Raw genomic sequence first — 20,973 nt, forward strand, 5'->3', positions numbered from 1 at the left:
GCTAAACCTATCGTCACGCAATCCTGTCTAAAAGTCAGGGAATGAGTTGAGAAATCTGCCTATTTTCCTCAAAAGTATGTAATTTTACGATTTCAAAGCTAATTATCTCAAATCCTGGAAACTATTTGTAATGTTGAGCTTCTTGTTTACATAATTCATGCTCATGTTGGCTTTTTGTGCTAGCATCCAATTGACTCCCATTCCTTGAAGAAGAGATCTACTTGTCTGAGTTTTCCCAGAATGCACCGCACTACCCATTGAAATTGCCATCTACTCAAAAGTATCTCTGTTTTGCGTATGTGACAGCATGGGCAGCGCCATTGAGGCAATCTCCATTTTGAAGTAGTCAATTTTCTTCTTCACAATTGGCTGATCCTTCCTGGACATGACTCCAACAGGGTCACCAGGAGGGATCAGCAAATGCAGTTGGATGTCCCACCCAGTTGACTACATGAAAATGGTGGAAGCCTGCAATGGGGACTTGGCTGTGGTAGTTGTAACTGAAGGTCAAGGTTGGGAAATAGAGGAAGCGGATGTTTTGTTTGAATCAGATTGCGTGTCTAGTGGAGATGAGAGGAAAAAAATATTGGATTTACAATGGCAAATACAAAACGATATAAGAGAAGAAAAGTGGTAGTGGAATCCAAGCCAAGTAAGTAAGTAAATCAATGTTACTTGAGAGATCCGTTTGAAGTCTCTAAAAATCGTGGATGCATTGGGTAGATTAATGAGAATAATGATACGTTTTCTTTGTGTCTGCAAATTATATGGCCATGTGTCAAGTGTATGTAGAAGGGAGGACTATCGTATGCCAGCTGAGCCTAAATTCTGCAATTGAACATGCGGCCAAATTTCTTAAGTGTCCTGTAAGGGTGAAGGAGACAGAGGGGGCAAGAATACGGGCTGTCCAGCATGTCTCCTATCCGTAGGCATTGAGAAGAGTGGAAGAAATGAGTGATGTTGAAGAACTAATGATTGTAGGAGTAGAGACACTAGACTCTAGTGACTAGAGACAATTCCTTGGTCAACAGAGGTAATCTGAAATGTTGCATGTAAAGGTGGAAAAGCTGAGGAAATGGACATCGTCGTGAGTACGATTGAGGGTTTTTGGGGAAATTGGGATTTTACAGCAGAGGCATTACAATGCATGGTCATCACAGACCCCTGAGCCTGTGTAGGGAAGTTATTTGAATTGTGAGTGAAGGAGTAGAATGGGTTTTTAATAATAAAAATGTTGTAAAAAAAAAAAGTGTCAGGACCCCCTTTCCCGCGATTGATATACTTTTGTTTCACTACCATTTACAGTAGGTGGCGGCAATACACCAGTAGTCTGCCATAATTCCTCAAAGTAGAATAAGCCAGCAATGGCGATTGCTCAGGCTAATTTACGACCCCTTTTTGGCCAGTAGAGGCCTCTATCATTCTCTTTGGTTCCTCTATATCATTTCCGCTTTACATTTTCACATTCCCGCCATCATCGAGTACGGTAGGAAAACGTCGTGTGTGTGTGGACCACACTGTCAACAAAATAATATTGGGGCCACCGAATGCCGGCAAAAAAAACAATTTACTACTCCCTTAGGACTTATATAGAGATTTTTTTTTTGATATTTTAAAAGTTTCGGTTCAGGGATATTTCATTCGGGTAAGTGTTTTTTGCCTTGTAATTAAGTTTAGACGATGTTTTCACCTCCATCAAATGGCAAACAAGCAAATTAGCCAGTTAGTTAGCTAGCAGACGTTACATCCTCGGCCTTTTTAGTAGCCAGCTATCGTGCAGGGGAAATGGCTAGACTAGGTTCAATGTGCAACTAGCCAGTTTTGTTTTGCTGAGTTGATCGGGGGCATCAATCTCATTTTATAAAATTCAGTTGGCCCCGTTTTGTTAGCAAGCCAACGTTAGCTATACAGTCGCTTAACGTTAGCTAGTTAACTGACCCGCGTGTAATGGTTGGGTCCTCCCACTATGTTCCCAGAACTGATATAACGTTAAGTTAGCCAGCCATCAGTAACGTCTAGTTGGATTCTTATGACTATCAACTAACGTTAGCTGATCTGACCGTCCACATTGAACAAGTAGGTGATACAGTTGAATCTATAAACTCATCATATTTTCATGCAATCGATTCCATAACGTTGCAGTAGCTAAACATCGTTATGCCAGTTCAATTATTAACCAGGTAGCGTTAACGCTAACGCAAACTATTCTGACATCCAGCTAAACCCTACATTTACAGAGCTATCTGAGAGCATGCCCATCTGTAACGTTAGTTCCCTATGCAAATCAACTAAATTTCAGCAATTAGATTTACCAATAATGTTACCTATGCTTGCAACTTTAGCCACAATTAGGGTGTTGGGTGTTAATTAAACTTTGGTTCTGGTGTTATACTAAGTATTTCATGTTGTAGAGCAGCTTTTCAGGAACACAGAACAATTTATTTCATGAGGATAGGATTTACTATTGCTGAGATGTTTTTTTGTTTTCAATTGACGGAAAAGGGTCGAAATTTTTTGAGGAAAGCCACTAAATAATATTGGCACGGGCTAATTGTCCGGGAGAAGAAGGGAAAAAATCCCATCGCGAAATGATGCTTTTTAGCCTATTCATTGATGGAAATACATTTGACTGGTTGTGCTTATCGATCTATAGGTTAATTTAGTGGAATTAGTTTGCCGCGTGTGGACAGTAGGCTATATTCGTTATGTATCTTATTTATCACATGCATACAGATACAAGGCCTTTAAGTGGAAAATATATCATACAGCGTACATCCTGTGGTGCTTTCCAGACAATTGGGAACTCTGGGAAAAATACGAAGTCAAATTATGGCGTCCGTGATCTTTACATCGAATGTCAGAGCTCTAGAAAGAGACTCGAGTTGGAATTCTGTGCTGGAGGACCATACAAATATAATTTTTCCCAGTTGTGTCTTGAATGCACAAAAATCCCAGTTGTTTTGAACGTGGGATCAAACCGCAGCAGAAGGCAGGCTTCATCAGCATGTCACACACCACTTTGCAAGAGCTGAAGGCAGTATGCATTTTGAAAACGTATACTTGTACTGAACAAAAACATATAAATGCAACAATTTCGAAGATTTTACTGAGTTACAGTTTATATAAGGAAATCGGTCAATTGAAATCAATTTATTAGGCCCTAATCTATGGATTTCCAATGACTGGGCAAGGGTGGGCCTGGGAGGTCATAGGCCCACCCAGACTGAGGTCCTGAGTGCTCTGGAGCAGGTTTTCATCAAGGATCTATTTTGTACTTAACTCTGTTAATCTTTCCCTCGATCCTGACTAGTCTCCCAGTCCCTTCCACTGAAAATGGAAGGGAGCTAAATATGCAGGTTTAAAAATATAAATTTCTGTGTATTGATTTTAAGAAAGGCATCGGTGTTTATGGTTAGTTAGGTTCAGTCGTGCAAGTTGTGCTTTTTTCCCGCAAATGCACTTTTGTTAAATCATCCCCCAGCGTTGCATCGATTGATTGTATGCAACGCAGGACACGCTACATAAACTAGTAATATCATCAACCATGTGTAGTTAACTAGTGATTATGATTGATTGTTTTTTATAAGTTAAGTTTAATGCTAGCTAGCAACTTAACTTGGCTTCTACTGCATTCGTGTAACAGGCAGGCTCCTCGTGGAGTGCAATGAGAGGCAGGTGGTTAGAGCGTTGAACTAGTTAACCATAAGGTTGCAAGATTGAATCCCAGAGCCGACAAAGTAAAAAAAAAATCTGTCGTTCTGCCACTGAACAAGGCAGTTAACCCACCGTTCCTAGGCCATCATTGAAAATAAGAATGTGTTCTTAACTGACTTGCCTAGTTAAATAAAGGTGTAAAAAAAAATGTTTTTACATCTGCGCCCAAAAATACAGATTTCCGATTGTTATGAAAACTTGAAATCGGCCCTAATTAATCGGCAGACATCTACTTGGTCACGAAAGTCAGAAAAGCAATAGATTAAATTGCTTACCTTGGATGATCTTCAGATGTTTGCACTCATCAGACTCCCAGTTACACAAATGTTCCATAAATATTTTTATATCCAAAATACTTCTATTTGTTTGGCGCGTTATGTTCAGAAATCCACAGGCTCGAGCGGTCACGGCATCGCACACGAAAATTCCAAATTGTATCCGTAATGTCCACAGAAACATGTCAAATGTTTTTTATAATCAATCTTCAGGTTGCTTTTAAAATATATAATTGATAATATATCAACCGGGACTGTCGCTTTTTCAATAGGAGAGGGAGAGACAATGGCTGCCCCACACTGTTGCGCAAGCAAAACTCTGCGAACACCCAGCTATCCACTGACGCGATGTTATCTTTTCGCTAATTTTTCAAAATAAAAGCCTGAAACTATGTCTAAAGTCTGACACCTTGAGGAAGCCATAGGAAAAGGAATCTGGTTGATATCCCTTTAAATGTAGGCAAGGCATCCAATGGAATAGAGAGCTTTCAGGAAAAACATCACTTCCTGGTTTTGATTTTCCTAAGGTTTTCACCTGCGATATCAGTTCTGTTATACTCACAGACAATAGTTTGACAGTTTTGGAAACTTCAGAGTGTTTTCTATCCTAATCTGACAATTATATGCATATTCTGGGCCTGAGAAATAGGCAGTTTATATGGGTACTTTTTTTTATAGCCAATATCGAAAATCCTGCCCCCTACACTCAAGTTAACCTCATTGAGCATTCTGCTCTGTGCTCTTGCAGTCACCTTTGCAGTATAGCCACTCCTAGGGAGCGTAGCAACAGTGCTGAACTTTCTCCATTTACAGACAATTTGTCTTACCGTGGACTGATGAACATAAAGGCTTTTAGAGATACTTTTGTAAACCTTTTCAGCTTTATGCAAGTCAACAATTCGTAATATTCTTTCGAGGCATGGTTCACATCAGGTAATGCTTCTTGTCAATAGCAAACTCAAATTTTGTGAGTTTGTTTTATAGGGCAAGGCAGCTCTAACCAACATTTCAAGTCTTGTCTCATTGACAATTTGCTTTTGGAGAAGTCATTAGCCTAGGGGTTCTGTGAATGTTTAAATATATTCAATATAGACAATAAAAATACAATCATTTGTGTGTTAAACACGGTTTTCCTATCGTTGTGACTTAGCTGAACAACAGATCAAATGTTATGACCAATTTATACAGAAATCCAGGTAATTCCAGAAGGTTCACATACTTTTTCTTGCCACTGTATATATTTTAAGAATATGTCCTTCTACTTTTCCCTTCCATTAAGGTTATTTTGGAGACCACCACCCTGACAGTCACCAATGGCAGTTGCAGTGCCCAAACTCTCCAGTGGTGCTGTTGTCAAAATCCGCTACAACAGCATAGATGTGGGCACCACTCGATGGAAGGAGGGGACCTTTGAGGTTCTTGAGAAGGATAACAAAGTCAACCTGTGCCTGAAGTTTAGTGCCGGTGGTGCAGCCAAAAGTTTCCAGGTATTGTGTAATAGTGTTTTCCCCCATACGTGCTCATTTCATGTAACAAAATTGCATGCTTACATTGGACTTGAATAGCTGAGAAATTCTGTATGTTAAGGCAGTCTGAATGTATATGTTCATTATATATTTCTATGCTTTCAGCTCAACCATAATGTGAATAATGTCGTGATGCAGCCCATACACACTATGAGACGAATTGTGGTGACTCTGAAGGATGACAGCATAGTCACCCTTGAGAGGGTTCCCCCTGTTGTGGCTGAGAAAATGAAAGAATACCTTGAAAAGCTGAAGCATGGAAAATCAACCGGTAACAATCTATTGGAAATTGTAGATCATTCTTAAAGTTGCAGCATGATTTACTGTGGACCAGTCCCTCTGCTGGAAAGTAAGTGTTTGTTTTCTGGTAGTTTTAAAGACCTCCCAGGGAAGTGCCAGCTTTGGTGTGCTCGGGAATCGATCCGTAAAGAATGAGACCAGTCCGCATGGAGAACGACAGGTAAATAATTGCGTTTAGAATACACCTGTCATTTAAAACCATACTAAGTACCTCTGACAATCTCATCCACTTAAACTCTGCCTCTTTATCAAGACAACACCCAGGCGACCCATTGTGGACAACAGGGAGGAGACGACGACCCGCAAGCCCCTGGGTAGCCCCAGCAGAGTGACCTCTACACCTGCCCGCAGTGGGCTGTCTGAGAACAGGTAGTCATTCCCTCCTACAGAGGGGAAAAAAAAAAAAATGTTTAGCTCCACATTAAATTACTTCACCAACCATGCGGTGTGGACAGAGCAGCGTGCTATGGAGCGGGCAAGCTATAGCCCAGTGAGTTGTTTACATAAGTGATGGAAAGTGTAGGGCAATGACAATTTTGCTGGTGGGGAGAGAGGGTGGAAGAGATTTGGCTTGAAGCACTGGGCATCTTGTGATGACATACATTATCTAAATTAGGCCAATAGAATTATTCCTACGGAGGAGTGGCTTCTATGGAGGAACTTTGAATGTTTTTGAACTTCAGTTGGCTTAACGTTGGACCAGAGAAGCTAACAAGCTTGTGTGTGCAGAGTGGCACCAGAATTAAAAGCACATCTTACTTTTTTGTATTTTAATAAATCCAATGTGAAAGGTGAGGATAACTATAGTATCCCTAACTAGCATTAAAAAAAGTTAATCCATTCTTGTCATGAAAAATCTATCTCCCTATCTTCTGAGTCACACTTGTAATATCGGTAGGCTACAGATTTTCAGCTGGCTGGCAGACAATGAAAGAAGTGTCTGGTTAAGAGGGAGGGCTTTGTGTTTTTTGCGGGACTGGGGGGGAAATTATGTAAACTATTTATTAACTTCTCTGGGAAGTGTGGGACGCTCCCACCTTTTCTAACGAAGGAGAGGTGTCACAAAAGACAGAAATAGCGTTAAAATGAATCACTAACCTTTGATCTTCACCGGATGGCATGCCCAGGACTCCATGTTAGACAATAAATGTGTGTTTTTGTTCGATAAAGTTCATCTTTATGTCCAAAAACCTCATTTGAAATTGGTGTGTTATGTTCAGAAATGCATTGTCTCAAACAAACATCCGGTGAAAGTGCAGAGAGCCACGTCAAATTACAGAAATACTCATCATAAACATTGATAAGATACAAGTGTTAAACACACATTTTAAAAAAACTTATCCTTAATGCAACTGCTGTGTTAGATTAAAAGCACACCATACAATTATGTTAGGTCAGCTCCTCGCCAGAAAAACATACAGCCATTTTCCAACCAAGGAGATGTGTCACAAATTATAAATATTCACTTACCTTTGATCTTCATCGGAATGCACTCCCAGGAATCCCAGTTCCACAATAAATGTTTGTTTTGTTCCATTTATGTCCAAATACATCCTCTTTGTTTGCGTTCAGTACAGTAATCCAAATGCACAATGCGTGAGCACTTAGTTCAGACAAAGTAAAAAAAAGTTCTATTACAGTTCATAGAAACATGTCAACCAATGTATATAATCAATCTTTAGGATGTTTTTATCATGAATCTTCAATATTCCAACCGGACAATTCCTTTGTCTTTCAAAATGAAAGGGAACGCTGCCCGCTCTCACGGCCGTGTGTATGATTTAGCTCATGGCATTCTGCCAGACAGCTCTTATTCGCTCCCCCTTCATAGTAGAAGCCTGAAACCAGGTTCTAAAGACTGTTGACATCTAGTGGAAGCCTTAGGAAGTCCAATACGACCCCATAGACGATGTATATTGGCTAGGCAAAGACTTAAACCTACAGACCTCAGATTTCCCACTTCCTGGTTGGATTTATTTCTTGGGTTTTTGCCTGTCTTATGAGTTCTGTTGTACTCAGACATCATTCAAACAGTTTTTAGAAACTTCAGTGTTTTCTATCAAAATCTACTCATTATATGCATATTCTAGCTTTTGGGCCTGAGTAGCAGGCAGTTTACTCTGGACACCTTATTCATCCAAGCTACTCAATACTGCCCCCAGTCCCAAAGAAGTTAACCGGTTCCCATGCCTTTAAAATAACGGTTCTGTTCTAGTATAGATCACTTTTGTTTTTATTCTGTTCCTTAACAAATGTTATTTTCTAGTGTTCTGTTCACTGAACCGGTTACAATCCTTGATGAAAATACCCTCGAATTAAAGCTGACAGTCTAAACTTTAACCTCCGTAGTAGAGGTCGACCAATTATGATTTTTCGATACCGATTATTCGAGGACCAAAAAAAGCCGATGCCAATTTTTATTTGTAATAATGACAATTACAACAATACTGAATGAACACTTATTTTAACTTAATATAATACATCAATAAAATCAATTCCGCCTCAAGTAAATAATGAAACTTGTTCAATTTGGTTTAAATAATGCAAAAACAAAGTGTTGGAGAAGAAAGTAAAAGTGCAATATGTGCTATGTAAGAAAGCTAACGTTTCAGTTCCTGGCTCAGAACATGAGAACATATGAAGGCTGGTGGTTCCTTTTTAACATGAGTCTTCAATATTCCCAGGTAAGAAGTTTTAGGTTGTAGTTATAGGAATTATAGGACTATTTCCCTCTATACCGTATTTCATTAACCTTTGACTATTGGATGTTCTTATAGGCCAGTGTAACAGTATATCTTCCGTCCCTCTCCTCGCTCCTCCCTGGGCTCGAACCAGCAACACAACGACAACAGCCACCATTGAAGCAGCGTTACCCATGCAGAGCAAGGGGAACTACTACTAGAAGGCTCAGAGCGAGTGACGTTTGAAACACTATTAGCGCGCGCTAACTAGCTAGCCGTTACACCAGCCTCATCTCGGGAGTTGATAGGCTTGAAGTCATAAACAGCGCCAATGCTTGACGCGCAACGAAGAGCTGCTGGCAAAACTCAAAGAAAGTGCTGTTTGAATGAATGTTTACGCTTCTGCCTACCACCACTCAGTCAGATACTTAGATGCTTGTAAGATCAGTCAGATTATATGCAACGCAGGACACGCTAGATAATATCTAGTAATATCATAAACCATGTGTAGTTAACTAGTGATTATGATTCAACTTACCTTGGCTTACTGCATTCGCGTAACAGGCAGTCAGTCTCCTTGTGGAGTGCAACGAGAGGCAGGTCGTTATTGCGTTGGACTAGTTAACTGTAAGGTTGCAAGATTGGGTCCCCCGAGCTGACAAGGTAAAAATCTGTCGTTCTTCCCCTGAACGAGGCAGTTAACCCACCATTCCTAGAGCGTCATTGAAAATAAGAATGTGTTCTTAACTGAATTGCCTAGTTAAATAAAGGTATACATTTTTTGGGGGGGCAAATCTGCGCCCAAAAATACCCATTTCCGATTGTTATGAAAACCTGAAATCGGTCCTAATTAATCGGCCATTCCGATTAATCGGTCGACCTCTACTCCATAGTCATTGCAACATTTCAAATCCAAAGTGCTGGAGTACAGAGCTAAAACACCAAAATAATAATTCACTGTCCAAATACTTTTGGACCTCACTGCATGTCATTTAGCAGACACTTTTATCCAATGTGACTTAGTAATGCGTGCATACATTTTACATGTGTGGCCCCAACGGGAATCGACCCCACAACTCTTGGCGTGGTAATCTCAATGCTCTACCAAATGAGTCACAGGACCACTTTGCAACACAACCTCTGTCCCAAATCTCCTCCCCTCTCACTAGCCTTTCCCCTGAGAGAACATTTCTACACTTGACAGTGGCATTCGTTTTTTTTTTGTATTTATTGGTCTCGTAACCAATCTTAATGTTGTGTTTGCCCCCTCAGGAATGAGAAGAGGAAGAGACTCCACATCTTTGACTGTAACCTGACTGAGGACTACCCCAAGGAGAATGACTCATCCAGGTATGACAAAGGCAATATGTTACTCTACCAAGCAAAGTTTTGGGTTGATTTCACATCCCTTCCTGTCAATTTAGGAATTGAAATGCTGTCCTATGAAAATGTCTTGTCTGTAGTCCACTGACCGATATTGACCAGGAATGCACCATACACTGCTACCATTACTGGGATATGAACACTATTATACCATGGGAAATACATTTGTGGCAATGGTAGTGAAACCATTGTGCTCCACTTAATTTAAACTGTTCTCTTTAATCTTACTTTATATCAGCAACAACAAGGCCACGTCGGACCCCTCCAGGAAATTTCTGCTGAGCTGCAAAGACAAGCTGAAACAGGCGGAGGAGAACCGTAGTAGCTCAGGTAAAGACCCTCAGTCAGTCTGCTACACATACAAAGTGGGGATGTCCTTCTCCAGACTAGAACGGAAGCGTCTCCAGATTTTGTTGCGGAGTCATGTACACGTCTGATAACTGTCTGGCTTTGCCAACAGTTTCACTGGTCCAGGCACCACTTCAGCCCACGTCATTCTACGGCAGCCGATCGGCGACCAAAGACTACTCCGCGAGTCAATTCTTTCTAGACAGGTAAGTAAAAAAAAAAATGTAAAAGTTTTACCTTTATTTAACCAGGTTCTTAATGATGCATTAATTAGAATGTATTTTTAAGATGCTGCCACACCTTTAGTTCCTCAACATTTACCCCCCCCCACAGGCCATCCACTACATCCCAGACCGCCTCGGCTAAGAGAAGTCTCATGTTACCCAATCACTCAACCCCCTTAAAGAAAGTGCGCCCCACTCTGGACTACGGTGGCTGGAACAAACCGAGACCGTCCACTCTGGCCCAGCCCCAGCCTCCACTGCAAGGGTAAGGAGACACCTCAAGGTTATAGTGGTGATTCTAAAGTTAACCTCAATAGTCAATGAGGAGCTGTTCTAGTGCTGCCTAACTACCAGAAGTTAGTCATTTACTGTAACTGTTCATGCTTGTTATCAGTATACCAGTACAGACACTTCCATGTCACAACATGTATTCTTACCACCAATGGTTGTAGTGGTGGTACGGATATAGAGTATAACTCAAATGTCCTCTTAACATCTTTGCTGCAGATTCTCCAACCTGGGCAACACGTGTTACATGAACGCCATCCTCCAGTCTCTTTTCAGCCTGCCATCATTCTCCAATGATCTGCTGAAGCAGGGAATCCCATGGAAGAAGGTCCCATTCAACGCCCTGCTCAGGTAGGCTGCTGTTAGTGTTTCATTAGTCAGCCTCTTCAGCTAACTTCATAACTGAATATAGGAAACTGTCATTAGTTTGATCAGTTTTTCAAATGTCCTCACCTTGTTTCTTCTTAAACACAAAAGATTTCGACTTTTTCCAAGGGATGCACCTTTTAAAAATCTGTTTTGGTGGCTTAGTGATGTCATTTACCAAATTAACTGCTTAGCTAACTTGTGCAACTGCCCTGCGCCCTTATGGACACCCCCCCTCCCTTTCTCCCTGTGCATGCAGACGCTTTGCCCACTTGCTGGCCAAGAAGGACATCTCGTGCCCCGAGGTGAAGAAAGACTTGCTGAGGAGAGTGAAGAGTGCCATCTCCTCCACCGCCGAGCGCTTCTCCGGATACATGCAGAACGTAAGACCTACAATATTAACACCACCACCATTTAGACTCTTACGCGGCTCTGTATATTCGCTCACATGGTAACTTCCTCATTCTCTCTCTCTCTATAGGATGCCCATGAGTTTCTGAGCCAGTGCCTGGACCAGCTGAAGGAGGACGTGGAGAAAATGAACAAGAGCTGGAAAAGCGAGTCGGCTGCAGCCGCGTGGGATGAGCCTCCCCAGCAGGCGGCCTCAGCTCGGCCCGGGGAGGAAGCGAACACCTCGCGCATCTACACCTGTCCTGTGGTGGTTAACATGGAGTTTGAGGTGCAGCACACCATCACCTGCAAAGAGTAAGTGAGTTGCCCCCTTTTCAGACTGTGGATTCCTGGGTGGTAAGTCTCTTCCTTGATGGTAAATAAAATAATGGATCTCCATTACATATACAGTGCCTTGCAAAAGTATTCGGCCCCCTTGAACTTTGCGAGTCCATTCCTTTTAGTTTTTGTGATGTTACCTCTACAAAGCATATGAAATTGTTCTAAAGACTCACTGGATGTCATGTTATTAATGACAAATCATAACAAAGGTTGTGCTGTTATGTGTGGTTTCAGCTGTGGCGAGGTGGTGACCAAGCGGGAGCAGTTCAACGACCTGTCCATTGACCTGCCTCGCAGGAAGAAGACCATCCCTCTCCGGTCCATCCAGGACTCTCTGGACCTCTTCTTCAGGGTGTGTGCCCACTGTCCCCACAAACCACCACATGTCTATATATATATCCACTGAAGGCAATGAAACAGTCCACATAGTATTTAAATCATAATATCACGTAGATGAGTTAAATTTTCTTTCTGTGTATTCCAGATCGAGGAAATCGAGTATTCGTGTGAGAAGTGCAGTGGGAAAGTGGCGACGGTGACTCATAAATTCAGCCGACTCCCCAGGTGCTCCCATTTGTCTACAGCGGGGATCTTTAGCCCTGGTGTTAAGAACACCAACTCCGTACTAAGCTGATCATTCACCTGGGTTGTGTCTTATTTGAAATTGCCGTTTATTCCCTATATACGGGAGTAGGGTGCCATTTGGGCCATTGCCATGACCAAATTGAATGAGAAAGTGGTAACCATACATCACTTTCTATCCTTTCCCTCACGCAGAGTTCTGATTCTGCACCTGAAGCGCTACAGCTTCAATGCCCAGCTGTCACTGAACAGTAAGCTAGGCCAGCAGGTGATGATCCCCCGCTACCTCACGCTGCTGTCCCACTGCACGGACTCCACTCGCCCCCCACTCAGTCTGGGCTGGAGCGCAAACGCCGCCATGTAAGAACCCCCCACACACAAGCACACTTGGAGACTGTCAAATTGTTGGGACAATGTTCACTTTTTCTTTTGAAGTCACCACACAGATGGATCTTCAACGTTATTTGGACATTTATCACGACACGTGAATATTTTGTTTTCTAACCTACCACGCTCTGTTTTATATATAAAAAAAAAAACATTGTACAGGTCACGAACACTGAAGGCCTCCCAGTCGGTGAACTCCTCCTCACTACTTCGGTAAGCCAGTCTCTAACAACATGGAATCACTAACAACATGGAATCACTAACTCACTTTTACATCCAACCCAGGAAGGCCGATCATGTTCACTGTAAGTCCAATGTTTCCTTGATGAGGCGAAAAAGTGTGGATGTTTGGTTCTTCTAACTACTGTTTTCATTTCCTTCCACCAGGAAATTGTCTCTGAAGGCGGGGGGCAGCTCCAGCACTATCCTGGTGGACTCTGACAGCGAGGAGGAGCTGAGCCGGAAGGTGGTGAGCCGCAAGCGCCGCCTCAGCGACTGTCTGCCCGACGACAGAGCAGATGAGGTTGGGGCACCAGAGGGATTGGGGGGGGATATACATTACTACACCCTAACCGCTGACACATGCGGGGCCAGGTTGAAAGAACACTGTGTTTAGCGTGTGACATGATGAGCTCTGGCTGTGTTTAGGTCCAGCGAGGTGTCCACCACACAGACGCGTCAGACTTCAACAGCATCAACGATGAGGAAATGCTGGCGGCGGTGCTGGAAATGAGTCGCCAGGACGCTGGGCTCTCCTGCCATGCCCCTGAGGACGAGCCAACCAGCAGCCCTGACACGGGCTTCGGCGACGCCGACGCCCAGGAGATGAACTACCGCCCAGACCTGCTGGAGACGGACACTAAGCCATCTGCAGGTAACCACCAATCTCAGACACACCAGCCAGGAGTGAAAGGCTTAAACAGTTCACTAAAATTATTTTGAGACTACACACCAAAACAGCTCTCTGTAGTTACTTACTAGATGCCCATTCATTTCATTGAACTATGCTATTTTTAAGACTATAAACTTGAATTATACAACACGCATGCAGAAGCCTCTGGTTTTACCAACTCATGCAAAACGGAGTGTGTGTGTGTGTGTGTGTGTGTGTGTGTGTGTGTGTGTGTGTGTGTGTGTGTGTGTGTGTGTGTGTAGATGTGCTGGACTCCCTGGACCTGACCATGGACGAGAACAAGGAGAACCAAACCCCCGAGGGGGTGCAGGGGGATCTGGACTGGGTGCAGCAGTATGGCCTGGAGCAGGAGAGGGAGGAGCAGGAGCTGCAGCAAGCCCTGGCCCAGAGCCTGCAGGAGCATGTAAGACTCAACACTCACTAGGACATTAGAGAGAGACCCCCTATACAGCTCTACCATTAGACATTTTACTGTAGGGGAAACCTGATGTTAGTGGTTCACCAACGTTTTTGTAATGTAGGCTAATGCTTCTGTAATGTTTTTGTAATCCACAAGAAAACAATCTGTCTTGAGCTCAGACCCACCGTTACTAGCACGTGCTCCAGCAGGTATATCTCACTAGTCACCCCCAAAACCAACACCTCTTTTTGGCTGCCTTTCCTTCCAGTTCTCTGCTGCCAGTGACTGGAACAAATTGAAAAAATCGCTGAAACTGGAGACTTTTATTTCCCTCACCAACTTTAAACATGAGCTATCTGAGCAACTAACCGATTGCTGCTGTACATAGTCCATCTGTAAATAGCCCACCCAATCTACGTACCTCATCCCCATATTGTTTATGTTTTTATTGACTTTTCTCCTATTTTGCACACCAGTATCTCTACTTGCACATCATCATCTGCTCATTTATCACTCCAGTGTTAATCTGCTAAATTGTAATTACCTCGCTACTATGGCCTATTTATTGCCTACCTCACGCCATTTGAACACACTGTATATAGACTTAATTTTTGTTCTAATGTGTTATTGACTGTACGCTTGTTTATTCTATGTGTAACTCTGTGTTTGTCGCACTGCTTTGCTTTATCTTGGCCAGGTCGCAGTTGTAAATGAGAACTTGTTCTCAACTAGCTTACCTGGTTAAATAAAGGTGGGAAGAAAAACTATAGGGCCAATGTTACCTATGTGAACCTTTGATAGAGCCGGACAGGACAGCTGGTTATGCATCACCACGATGCAAACTTGACCTTTGCAACGTGTGGTTTCTCCTACAGGAAGCCCAAGAGATGAGGGAGGACGACGACCTGAAGAGAGCCACAGAGCTCAGCCTGCAAGGTACAGCATAGACACTGCTCCCCCTTTTTATGCCAATACGCAGCTTCACTAAAGTAAAGAAGTGTGTATGTTTGCACATTTTTACATGTCTTGATTCTCCCTCGTTTTTCTCCGCCGTCCCAGAGTTCAACAATTCGTTGCCGGAGCTGCTGTGTTCAGACGAGGACTCTGGGAACGAGGAGGTGCTGGATATGGAGTACAGCGAAGCAGAGACCGAGGATCTGAAGAGAAATGCTGAGGTACGATGTCTCCCTCCTACTTTTCTCCCTCACACTAACCTTCACCAGGTTAGTGTCATTTATCAACTGCATACATTTCACAAAATTCCTAGGATTTGCGTGGCAACAAATTATTGGGATTTCTCAAACTGTCGTATGCAACATATACGCATGTTTTCATTGCTTTAATCAGAGCCCTGCAATGTTTGCGCACTCGTGGCGAGCTTTACAGCCCCGCCTGGAAAATGCAATTTTATGGTAACAAAAACATCTTCATTTGCTGTATGATTTGAAGATGTTGAAACTGGACCATGATAGTTTCTTTAAAAAATGCAATTTGATCAGATTTCTGTAGAAGTATGGGCAGAATGTTTTTAAATCTTTTCAAATTAAATGCTACAGGCCACACTTCTATGGAAAATACAAATTGTTCAGTATTTTGTTTCTCTTGCTTTCGTATAGGCTCTGAGATTAAATAGGCTACGATGTCGCACTCCTATCGCGATACTGTAGCCAAACAATACCGTCAAATATTTTAAATAGACTACCGGTCTATTTACTTTCAAGCATGCTTGGCTATTGAATGAGAGATGGCTAAATGGTAGCGTAATATTTGTTGTGTAGCAGAAATAAACCAGTCATGTCAGAAAAGGAGACATGTCCCGCAATATGATTATGATTTAGGTCTATATAATAAAAGTTAAATAAATATATTAGGGAACATGCTGCTATGTGATCTCCTTACCAACGGCAAATGCATCTGTTTTATCATTAGGCCTATGTTTTAATGCTTTTATTAGCCTACCATTATTATAAATTCCCATACACCAAACACCTCAATTTCCCCCCAAAATAACATTTTTTTTAACCTTTAACAATATTTGCTTGCAATACAGTTGATCAACCACTAGAAGTTATGCATGGAGATGCGCAGAGTATTTGACGTAATCTGAGGTGTTTGTTGTGCCTGCCATCAGTTGGAACACAGCATGCTCTTGCATACATGGTAGGTGTCTTCTTTGGTGGATGAAATGTACTAAAATGGTGCACACATCATAGAATGTTGACCGTGAATGCGAATATCTGTTTTAAGTTATACTGTCAATCCTCCATAGGAAACAGATTTTGAAATCATAGAAATGTAGATAATAGAATACACATGACCAATTAAGTTGACGGTGGGTGGACCAGTGGCTATCTTTGTGGTTGCAAATAGAAGTTACAGTTTCAATGGTGTGTACTAGAGGTTGACAGATTTTATGATTTTTTTTTCAACACCGATACCGATTATTACTGGACAAAATAAAGCTGATACGTTTCATCAGCCAAATGTTATATATATTTGGAATGACAATTACAACAATACTGAATGAACAATGAACACTTTTATTTTAACTTAATATAATACATACATCAAATAACTTTAGTCTCAAATAAATAATGAAACATGTTCAATTTGGTTTAAATAATGCAAAAACAAAGTGTTGGAGAAGCAAGTAAAAGTGCAATATGTGCCATGTAAAAAAAGCTAACGTTTAAGTTTCTTGCTCATTACATGAGAACATATGAAAGCTGGTGGTTCCTTTAAACATGAGTCTTCAATATTCCCAGTTAAGAAGTTTTAGGTTGTAGTGCAGAAAGCAGTGCTTGTCTGCATGTTCCCCTGTCAGTCTGCTCTTTCGCTTATCATAAATGATCCCCACCTCATTGAACACTCTCGCTTAGGCCTCATTCTGCTTCCACCACTCAAGGCAAGCTGCTCTTTCTGTCAATGACAGGTGTCGTGGAAATTCAGTACTGAGAGAGACTTGGTCATTTCTTCAAACAATCGTCTTCATTTAATATCGATTCATTATTTGCAATAGTTAGACTGTCAGCCCACCAGTCTTGACTGACTGTTAGGCTGAGAGTCTAGCCTTTATAGACGATGCACAGTTTTTATAGAGGCTGTCCACCAGACTGGGTGGCTGATCCATTCCGGACTCTTTACCTCTTTGCACCTGTTTCTGGGTCTTCCTCTTCACTCGTCCCTTCTGCTGTGGCTCTGGGATTTGGTTTCCTTAGTAGGCCAGATTCCTCCTTCAGCCACTCTTTTGCTTTCTCTAGTGCTGTCCCTGAGGTGAAGGCCTAGCTCTCTTGTAACGTGGATCCAGGACAGTTGCCAGCACCAGGCACTTTGTCTCCTCGGCCTTGGAGAACCGCCTCGTCAGACTGTCCAACATGGTCTTCCTTAAAGTTTTGACACCTTGAGTAGAAGAACCCTCCTGCTGCAGCTTCAGCAGCGACACAGTGGGGATGATGCATGTGTGGCTGTAGAGTTGGAGTGGCTCATCTCCAGTGTCGCCTCCATAGGTGCCAGTCTCTCAATTGAGTTGGAGACAATGTCCCACTGTAGACCCGTCAGCAGACAAACTGCTGACGTGTCCGTATTCACCTGCATACACATTCAGTGCACGCCTCTGTTCAAACATCCACTGCAACATGTGTGGTGTTAAGTTCCAGCGAGTTTAAACTGCTTGGATGATGCTGTGTTTGGGAAGCTCTTCCTGAATGGACCTCAGCCTCTGTTTGGCCAGTACATAGTGGTCAAAGTGAGTTTCACAGCTCTTAAACATGGCATTAATGTCTAGCACAGCTGCCTGACTGGATAGGCCATCAATGATTACAAGCTGTAGGGTGTGTGCACTGTAGCTGAAGTCTGGAAGCTCTGCCAGTCTCATACCTTTCACCATGTTTGCCCCACTGTCCCTGAGGACCAACACTACACATTCTGTGTGGATGTCCCAGTATTCTAACATGGTCAAAAACATCTCTCTGATGTAGTTTCCTGTGTGTGATCCAGTCATAGTATTGACATTCAGCACAATCTGCTTTCTTGTTCAGACATTGCCAAAGAAATGTCCAGTAAGGCTCATCAGGGACTCTGTTGTGCCCGACCAGCAGTCAGTTGTGAATGCCATGTGTGGAGCGTTCACTGGTGCCACCAGATTCTTCACTTTCATCTCAACTCTCATGTGTTTAATCTTGCATTTCTGTGCAGTAAAATGTTTCCTCTTTGATCCTGTACAGGGGTTCAGCAAGAGTAATCAGCCGCTGAAAACCAATGTCAGACACCACTGTGAATGGCTGGTTGTCAGTGGCAATCATCTCAATAATTGCTTTAAATCATACCGTCTGTGTTTCAAAATACCCAGGTATAACGGTATATCGCCCAAGTTGAGTGGAGTCTTTGCTAGTCTTGTTAGTGTCTTTTCTAACATGTCCCCCAAGAACTCAATAAAGCATCTGGCACAACTTCGCACCAATTAAGTTCTGGGTGTCTAAGATTAAGTAGGGAGAAACGGCCCAGCTGAACACCTTCCTTTCTTGTTCCCAGAGTGGAGACTTGGCCAACTCGTTCCGGCTGATCAGTGTAGTCAGTCACATCGGGAGCAGCTCCTCCTCTGGTAAGCACTGCCCTGCCTATAGACCACAGTCTGCTAAGATACAGTATATGGCCAAGCTACGAGATGCACTCATTTCTGGTAACCACAAATAGCGGAGTAAGAGATGTGAATGTTATGATTTTGTTTTGGTATCGACTGATCTCATAACACACTACTGTGTTAGCAGGAGCCACAGATAATCAATCTGTAAAAAAAAATGTTTCAAAAAATGTAAAGCATAAATGTAAAATTTGTCAGCTGAGGCAGCAACACTGTATATTTGTAGTCTAATATTAACCTATAATTCTATCTCCGGGCCCTCAGGCCATTACATCAGCGATGTGTACGACATGAAGAAGCAGTCGTGGCTGACCTACAACGACCTGGATGTGTCGCGCACGCAAGAGGCCACGGTGCAGAGAGACCGCGACCGCAGCGGATACATCTTTTTCTACATGCACAAGTTAGTCTCCCTCTACCAGTTTCAGTTGTGTGCTGGGTTATGTTCATTAGGGCAACAATGTGAAATTTGTCCAATACGGAAGCAGATTTTCATTTTCAGTTGCAAAATGTTTTTCTACAGTGTCTCCTACTGATCACAACTCTGTTCTCTTATGGTAAGGGAAAAACCACCAGCCTCCCACTATATGCCCTATACCAGTCTGTCTGTGTGACTGATTTATAATGCAGTGGAGGCTGAGAGAGACCCAGCTCTAGTAAGCAGGGTTGTCCATACGATTGGCAACTCTGAGCAGAAGCTGGAACAAAATATCCTGTCTTTCATGCTATAAGAAAATATTATTTGTTGAAATTTCTTTCTGTTTTGACAAACAAATTAACTGGTAAAGTGAAACTGTCTGGTAACTAGAAGTTTGCTGTGGGGTTTTAATATCAGAACATTAATAAAACTAAAGTTGTACATTCACTTATGGTGGGAGATATTGTGGGGAACTTAATGTAATGTGTGTATCATATTATGCACTGGAACCCACTGTAAGGGGTGTGGATTTGTTTCAGTGAGCCGTGCCTTGACTGCTGTGCGTGTGTGTGTACCTTCTCCTCAGGGATGTGTTTGAGGAGCTGTCTGAGCTAGAAAGGACAGGGGCCAGTGGAGGAGCCTCTGAGGCAGGGAGGACTGTCCTGCAGCCCCTCTGAGCCACCAGTCTGTCATCAGTCACACACCAACCAACACACTGAGCTCTCCCCAACAGATGGGTCGGGTTTGGGATGAAGGAGAACCTTTTTCCAGTACTACTGATCACCATCCACATTTTTCTGTCTTCAGGCACTTTGTGCTTTTTTTAAACAAAACAACAGGCCATGGTAGCTTCTGTCGCGAAGGCAGGCTCAGACGTCAGCACACACAGCCAACGTCCTTCTCGCCAGGTCTGTTCAGAAATGAGAGACGGTGCTCTCAAAAGAAAGAAAAGAGACTGTTCTTTGTTTATTAAACACTGAGAGATATTAGCCCTGAACTTTTCAGGCTTCTTTATTTAATTTTCTATGATTTGTTGTTGTAATATAGTGTTTCTTGGCACACATGATATTAACTGTCATGTATTTAAGAAATTAAATAGTATGTGTCAGATGCTTGATGCTGGTGCTCCTTGGATTGTATGGTTTTTACTTTTTATTTCCAATATAATTTAAATGTATTCTAAAATATAGTTTAGGGTAAGGAGGGTGTACTTTTTTTGTTCTATACAGTGCATTTGGAAAGTATTCAGACACCTGGACTTCTTCCACATTTTGTTATGTTCCAGCCTTATTCTAAAATGAATTTTAAAAATGTGTCCCTCATCAATCTACACACACAATGACCAGCAAAATCAGGATTTTAGAAATGTAAAATCGGGTTCACTTCCGAGCTCCGGCTGGGCCACTCAAGAACATTCAGAGACTTGTCCTAAAGCCACTCCTGCATTGTCTTGGCTTAGGATCGTTTTCCGGTTGGAAGGTGAACCTTCGCCTGAGGTCCTGGGCACTCTGGAGCAGGTTTTCATCAAGGATCTCTCTATACTTTGCAACGTTCATCTTTTTCCACTATCCTGACTAGTCTCCCAGTCCATGCAGCTGCCACCACCATGCTTCACTGTAGGGATAGTTCCAGTTTTCCTCTAGATGTGAGGCTTGGCATTCAGGCCAAAGAGTTCAATCTTGGTTTCATCAGACCAACGAATCTTGTTTCTCATGGTCTGAGTCCTTTAGATGCCTTTTGGCAAACTCCAAGCGGGCTGTCATATGCTTTTTACTGAGGAGTGGCTTCCGTCTGGTC

At 42.5% G+C, this 20,973-nt stretch overlaps 1 protein-coding gene across 3 annotated transcripts; it reads left to right on the plus strand.

Annotated features, from left to right (window-relative positions):
- Positions 1-361: 361 nt before the first annotated feature.
- LOC124043783 (ubiquitin carboxyl-terminal hydrolase 37-like) lies at positions 362-20,118 on the plus strand. 3 transcript variants are annotated; one of them, XM_046362742.1, is made up of 24 exons: positions 362-656; positions 5,269-5,476; positions 5,621-5,786; positions 5,887-5,975; positions 6,069-6,184; positions 9,769-9,846; positions 10,118-10,209; positions 10,340-10,433; positions 10,561-10,716; positions 10,959-11,090; positions 11,365-11,488; positions 11,587-11,810; positions 12,072-12,189; positions 12,322-12,401; positions 12,615-12,779; positions 12,969-13,019; positions 13,194-13,329; positions 13,455-13,680; positions 13,962-14,122; positions 14,995-15,055; positions 15,179-15,294; positions 18,650-18,719; positions 19,023-19,161; positions 19,763-20,118. In XM_046362742.1, exons 2-24 carry the CDS (start codon positions 5,303-5,305, stop codon positions 19,851-19,853), a joined length of 2,859 nt encoding a protein of 952 aa, XP_046218698.1. In that variant the 5' UTR covers positions 362-656; positions 5,269-5,302; the 3' UTR covers positions 19,854-20,118. The 3 variants fall into 3 exon arrangements, with proteins under 3 accessions (XP_046218698.1, XP_046218699.1, XP_046218697.1); XM_046362743.1 differs by having other exon boundaries at positions 363-652; XM_046362741.1 differs by lacking the exon at positions 362-656 and adding an exon at positions 1,480-1,645.
- The last annotated feature ends 855 nt before the right edge of the window (positions 20,119-20,973 follow it).

Source organism: Oncorhynchus gorbuscha, linkage group LG09 (genome assembly GCF_021184085.1).
Source record: "Oncorhynchus gorbuscha isolate QuinsamMale2020 ecotype Even-year linkage group LG09, OgorEven_v1.0, whole genome shotgun sequence".
NCBI lineage: Eukaryota > Metazoa > Chordata > Actinopteri > Salmoniformes > Salmonidae > Oncorhynchus > Oncorhynchus gorbuscha.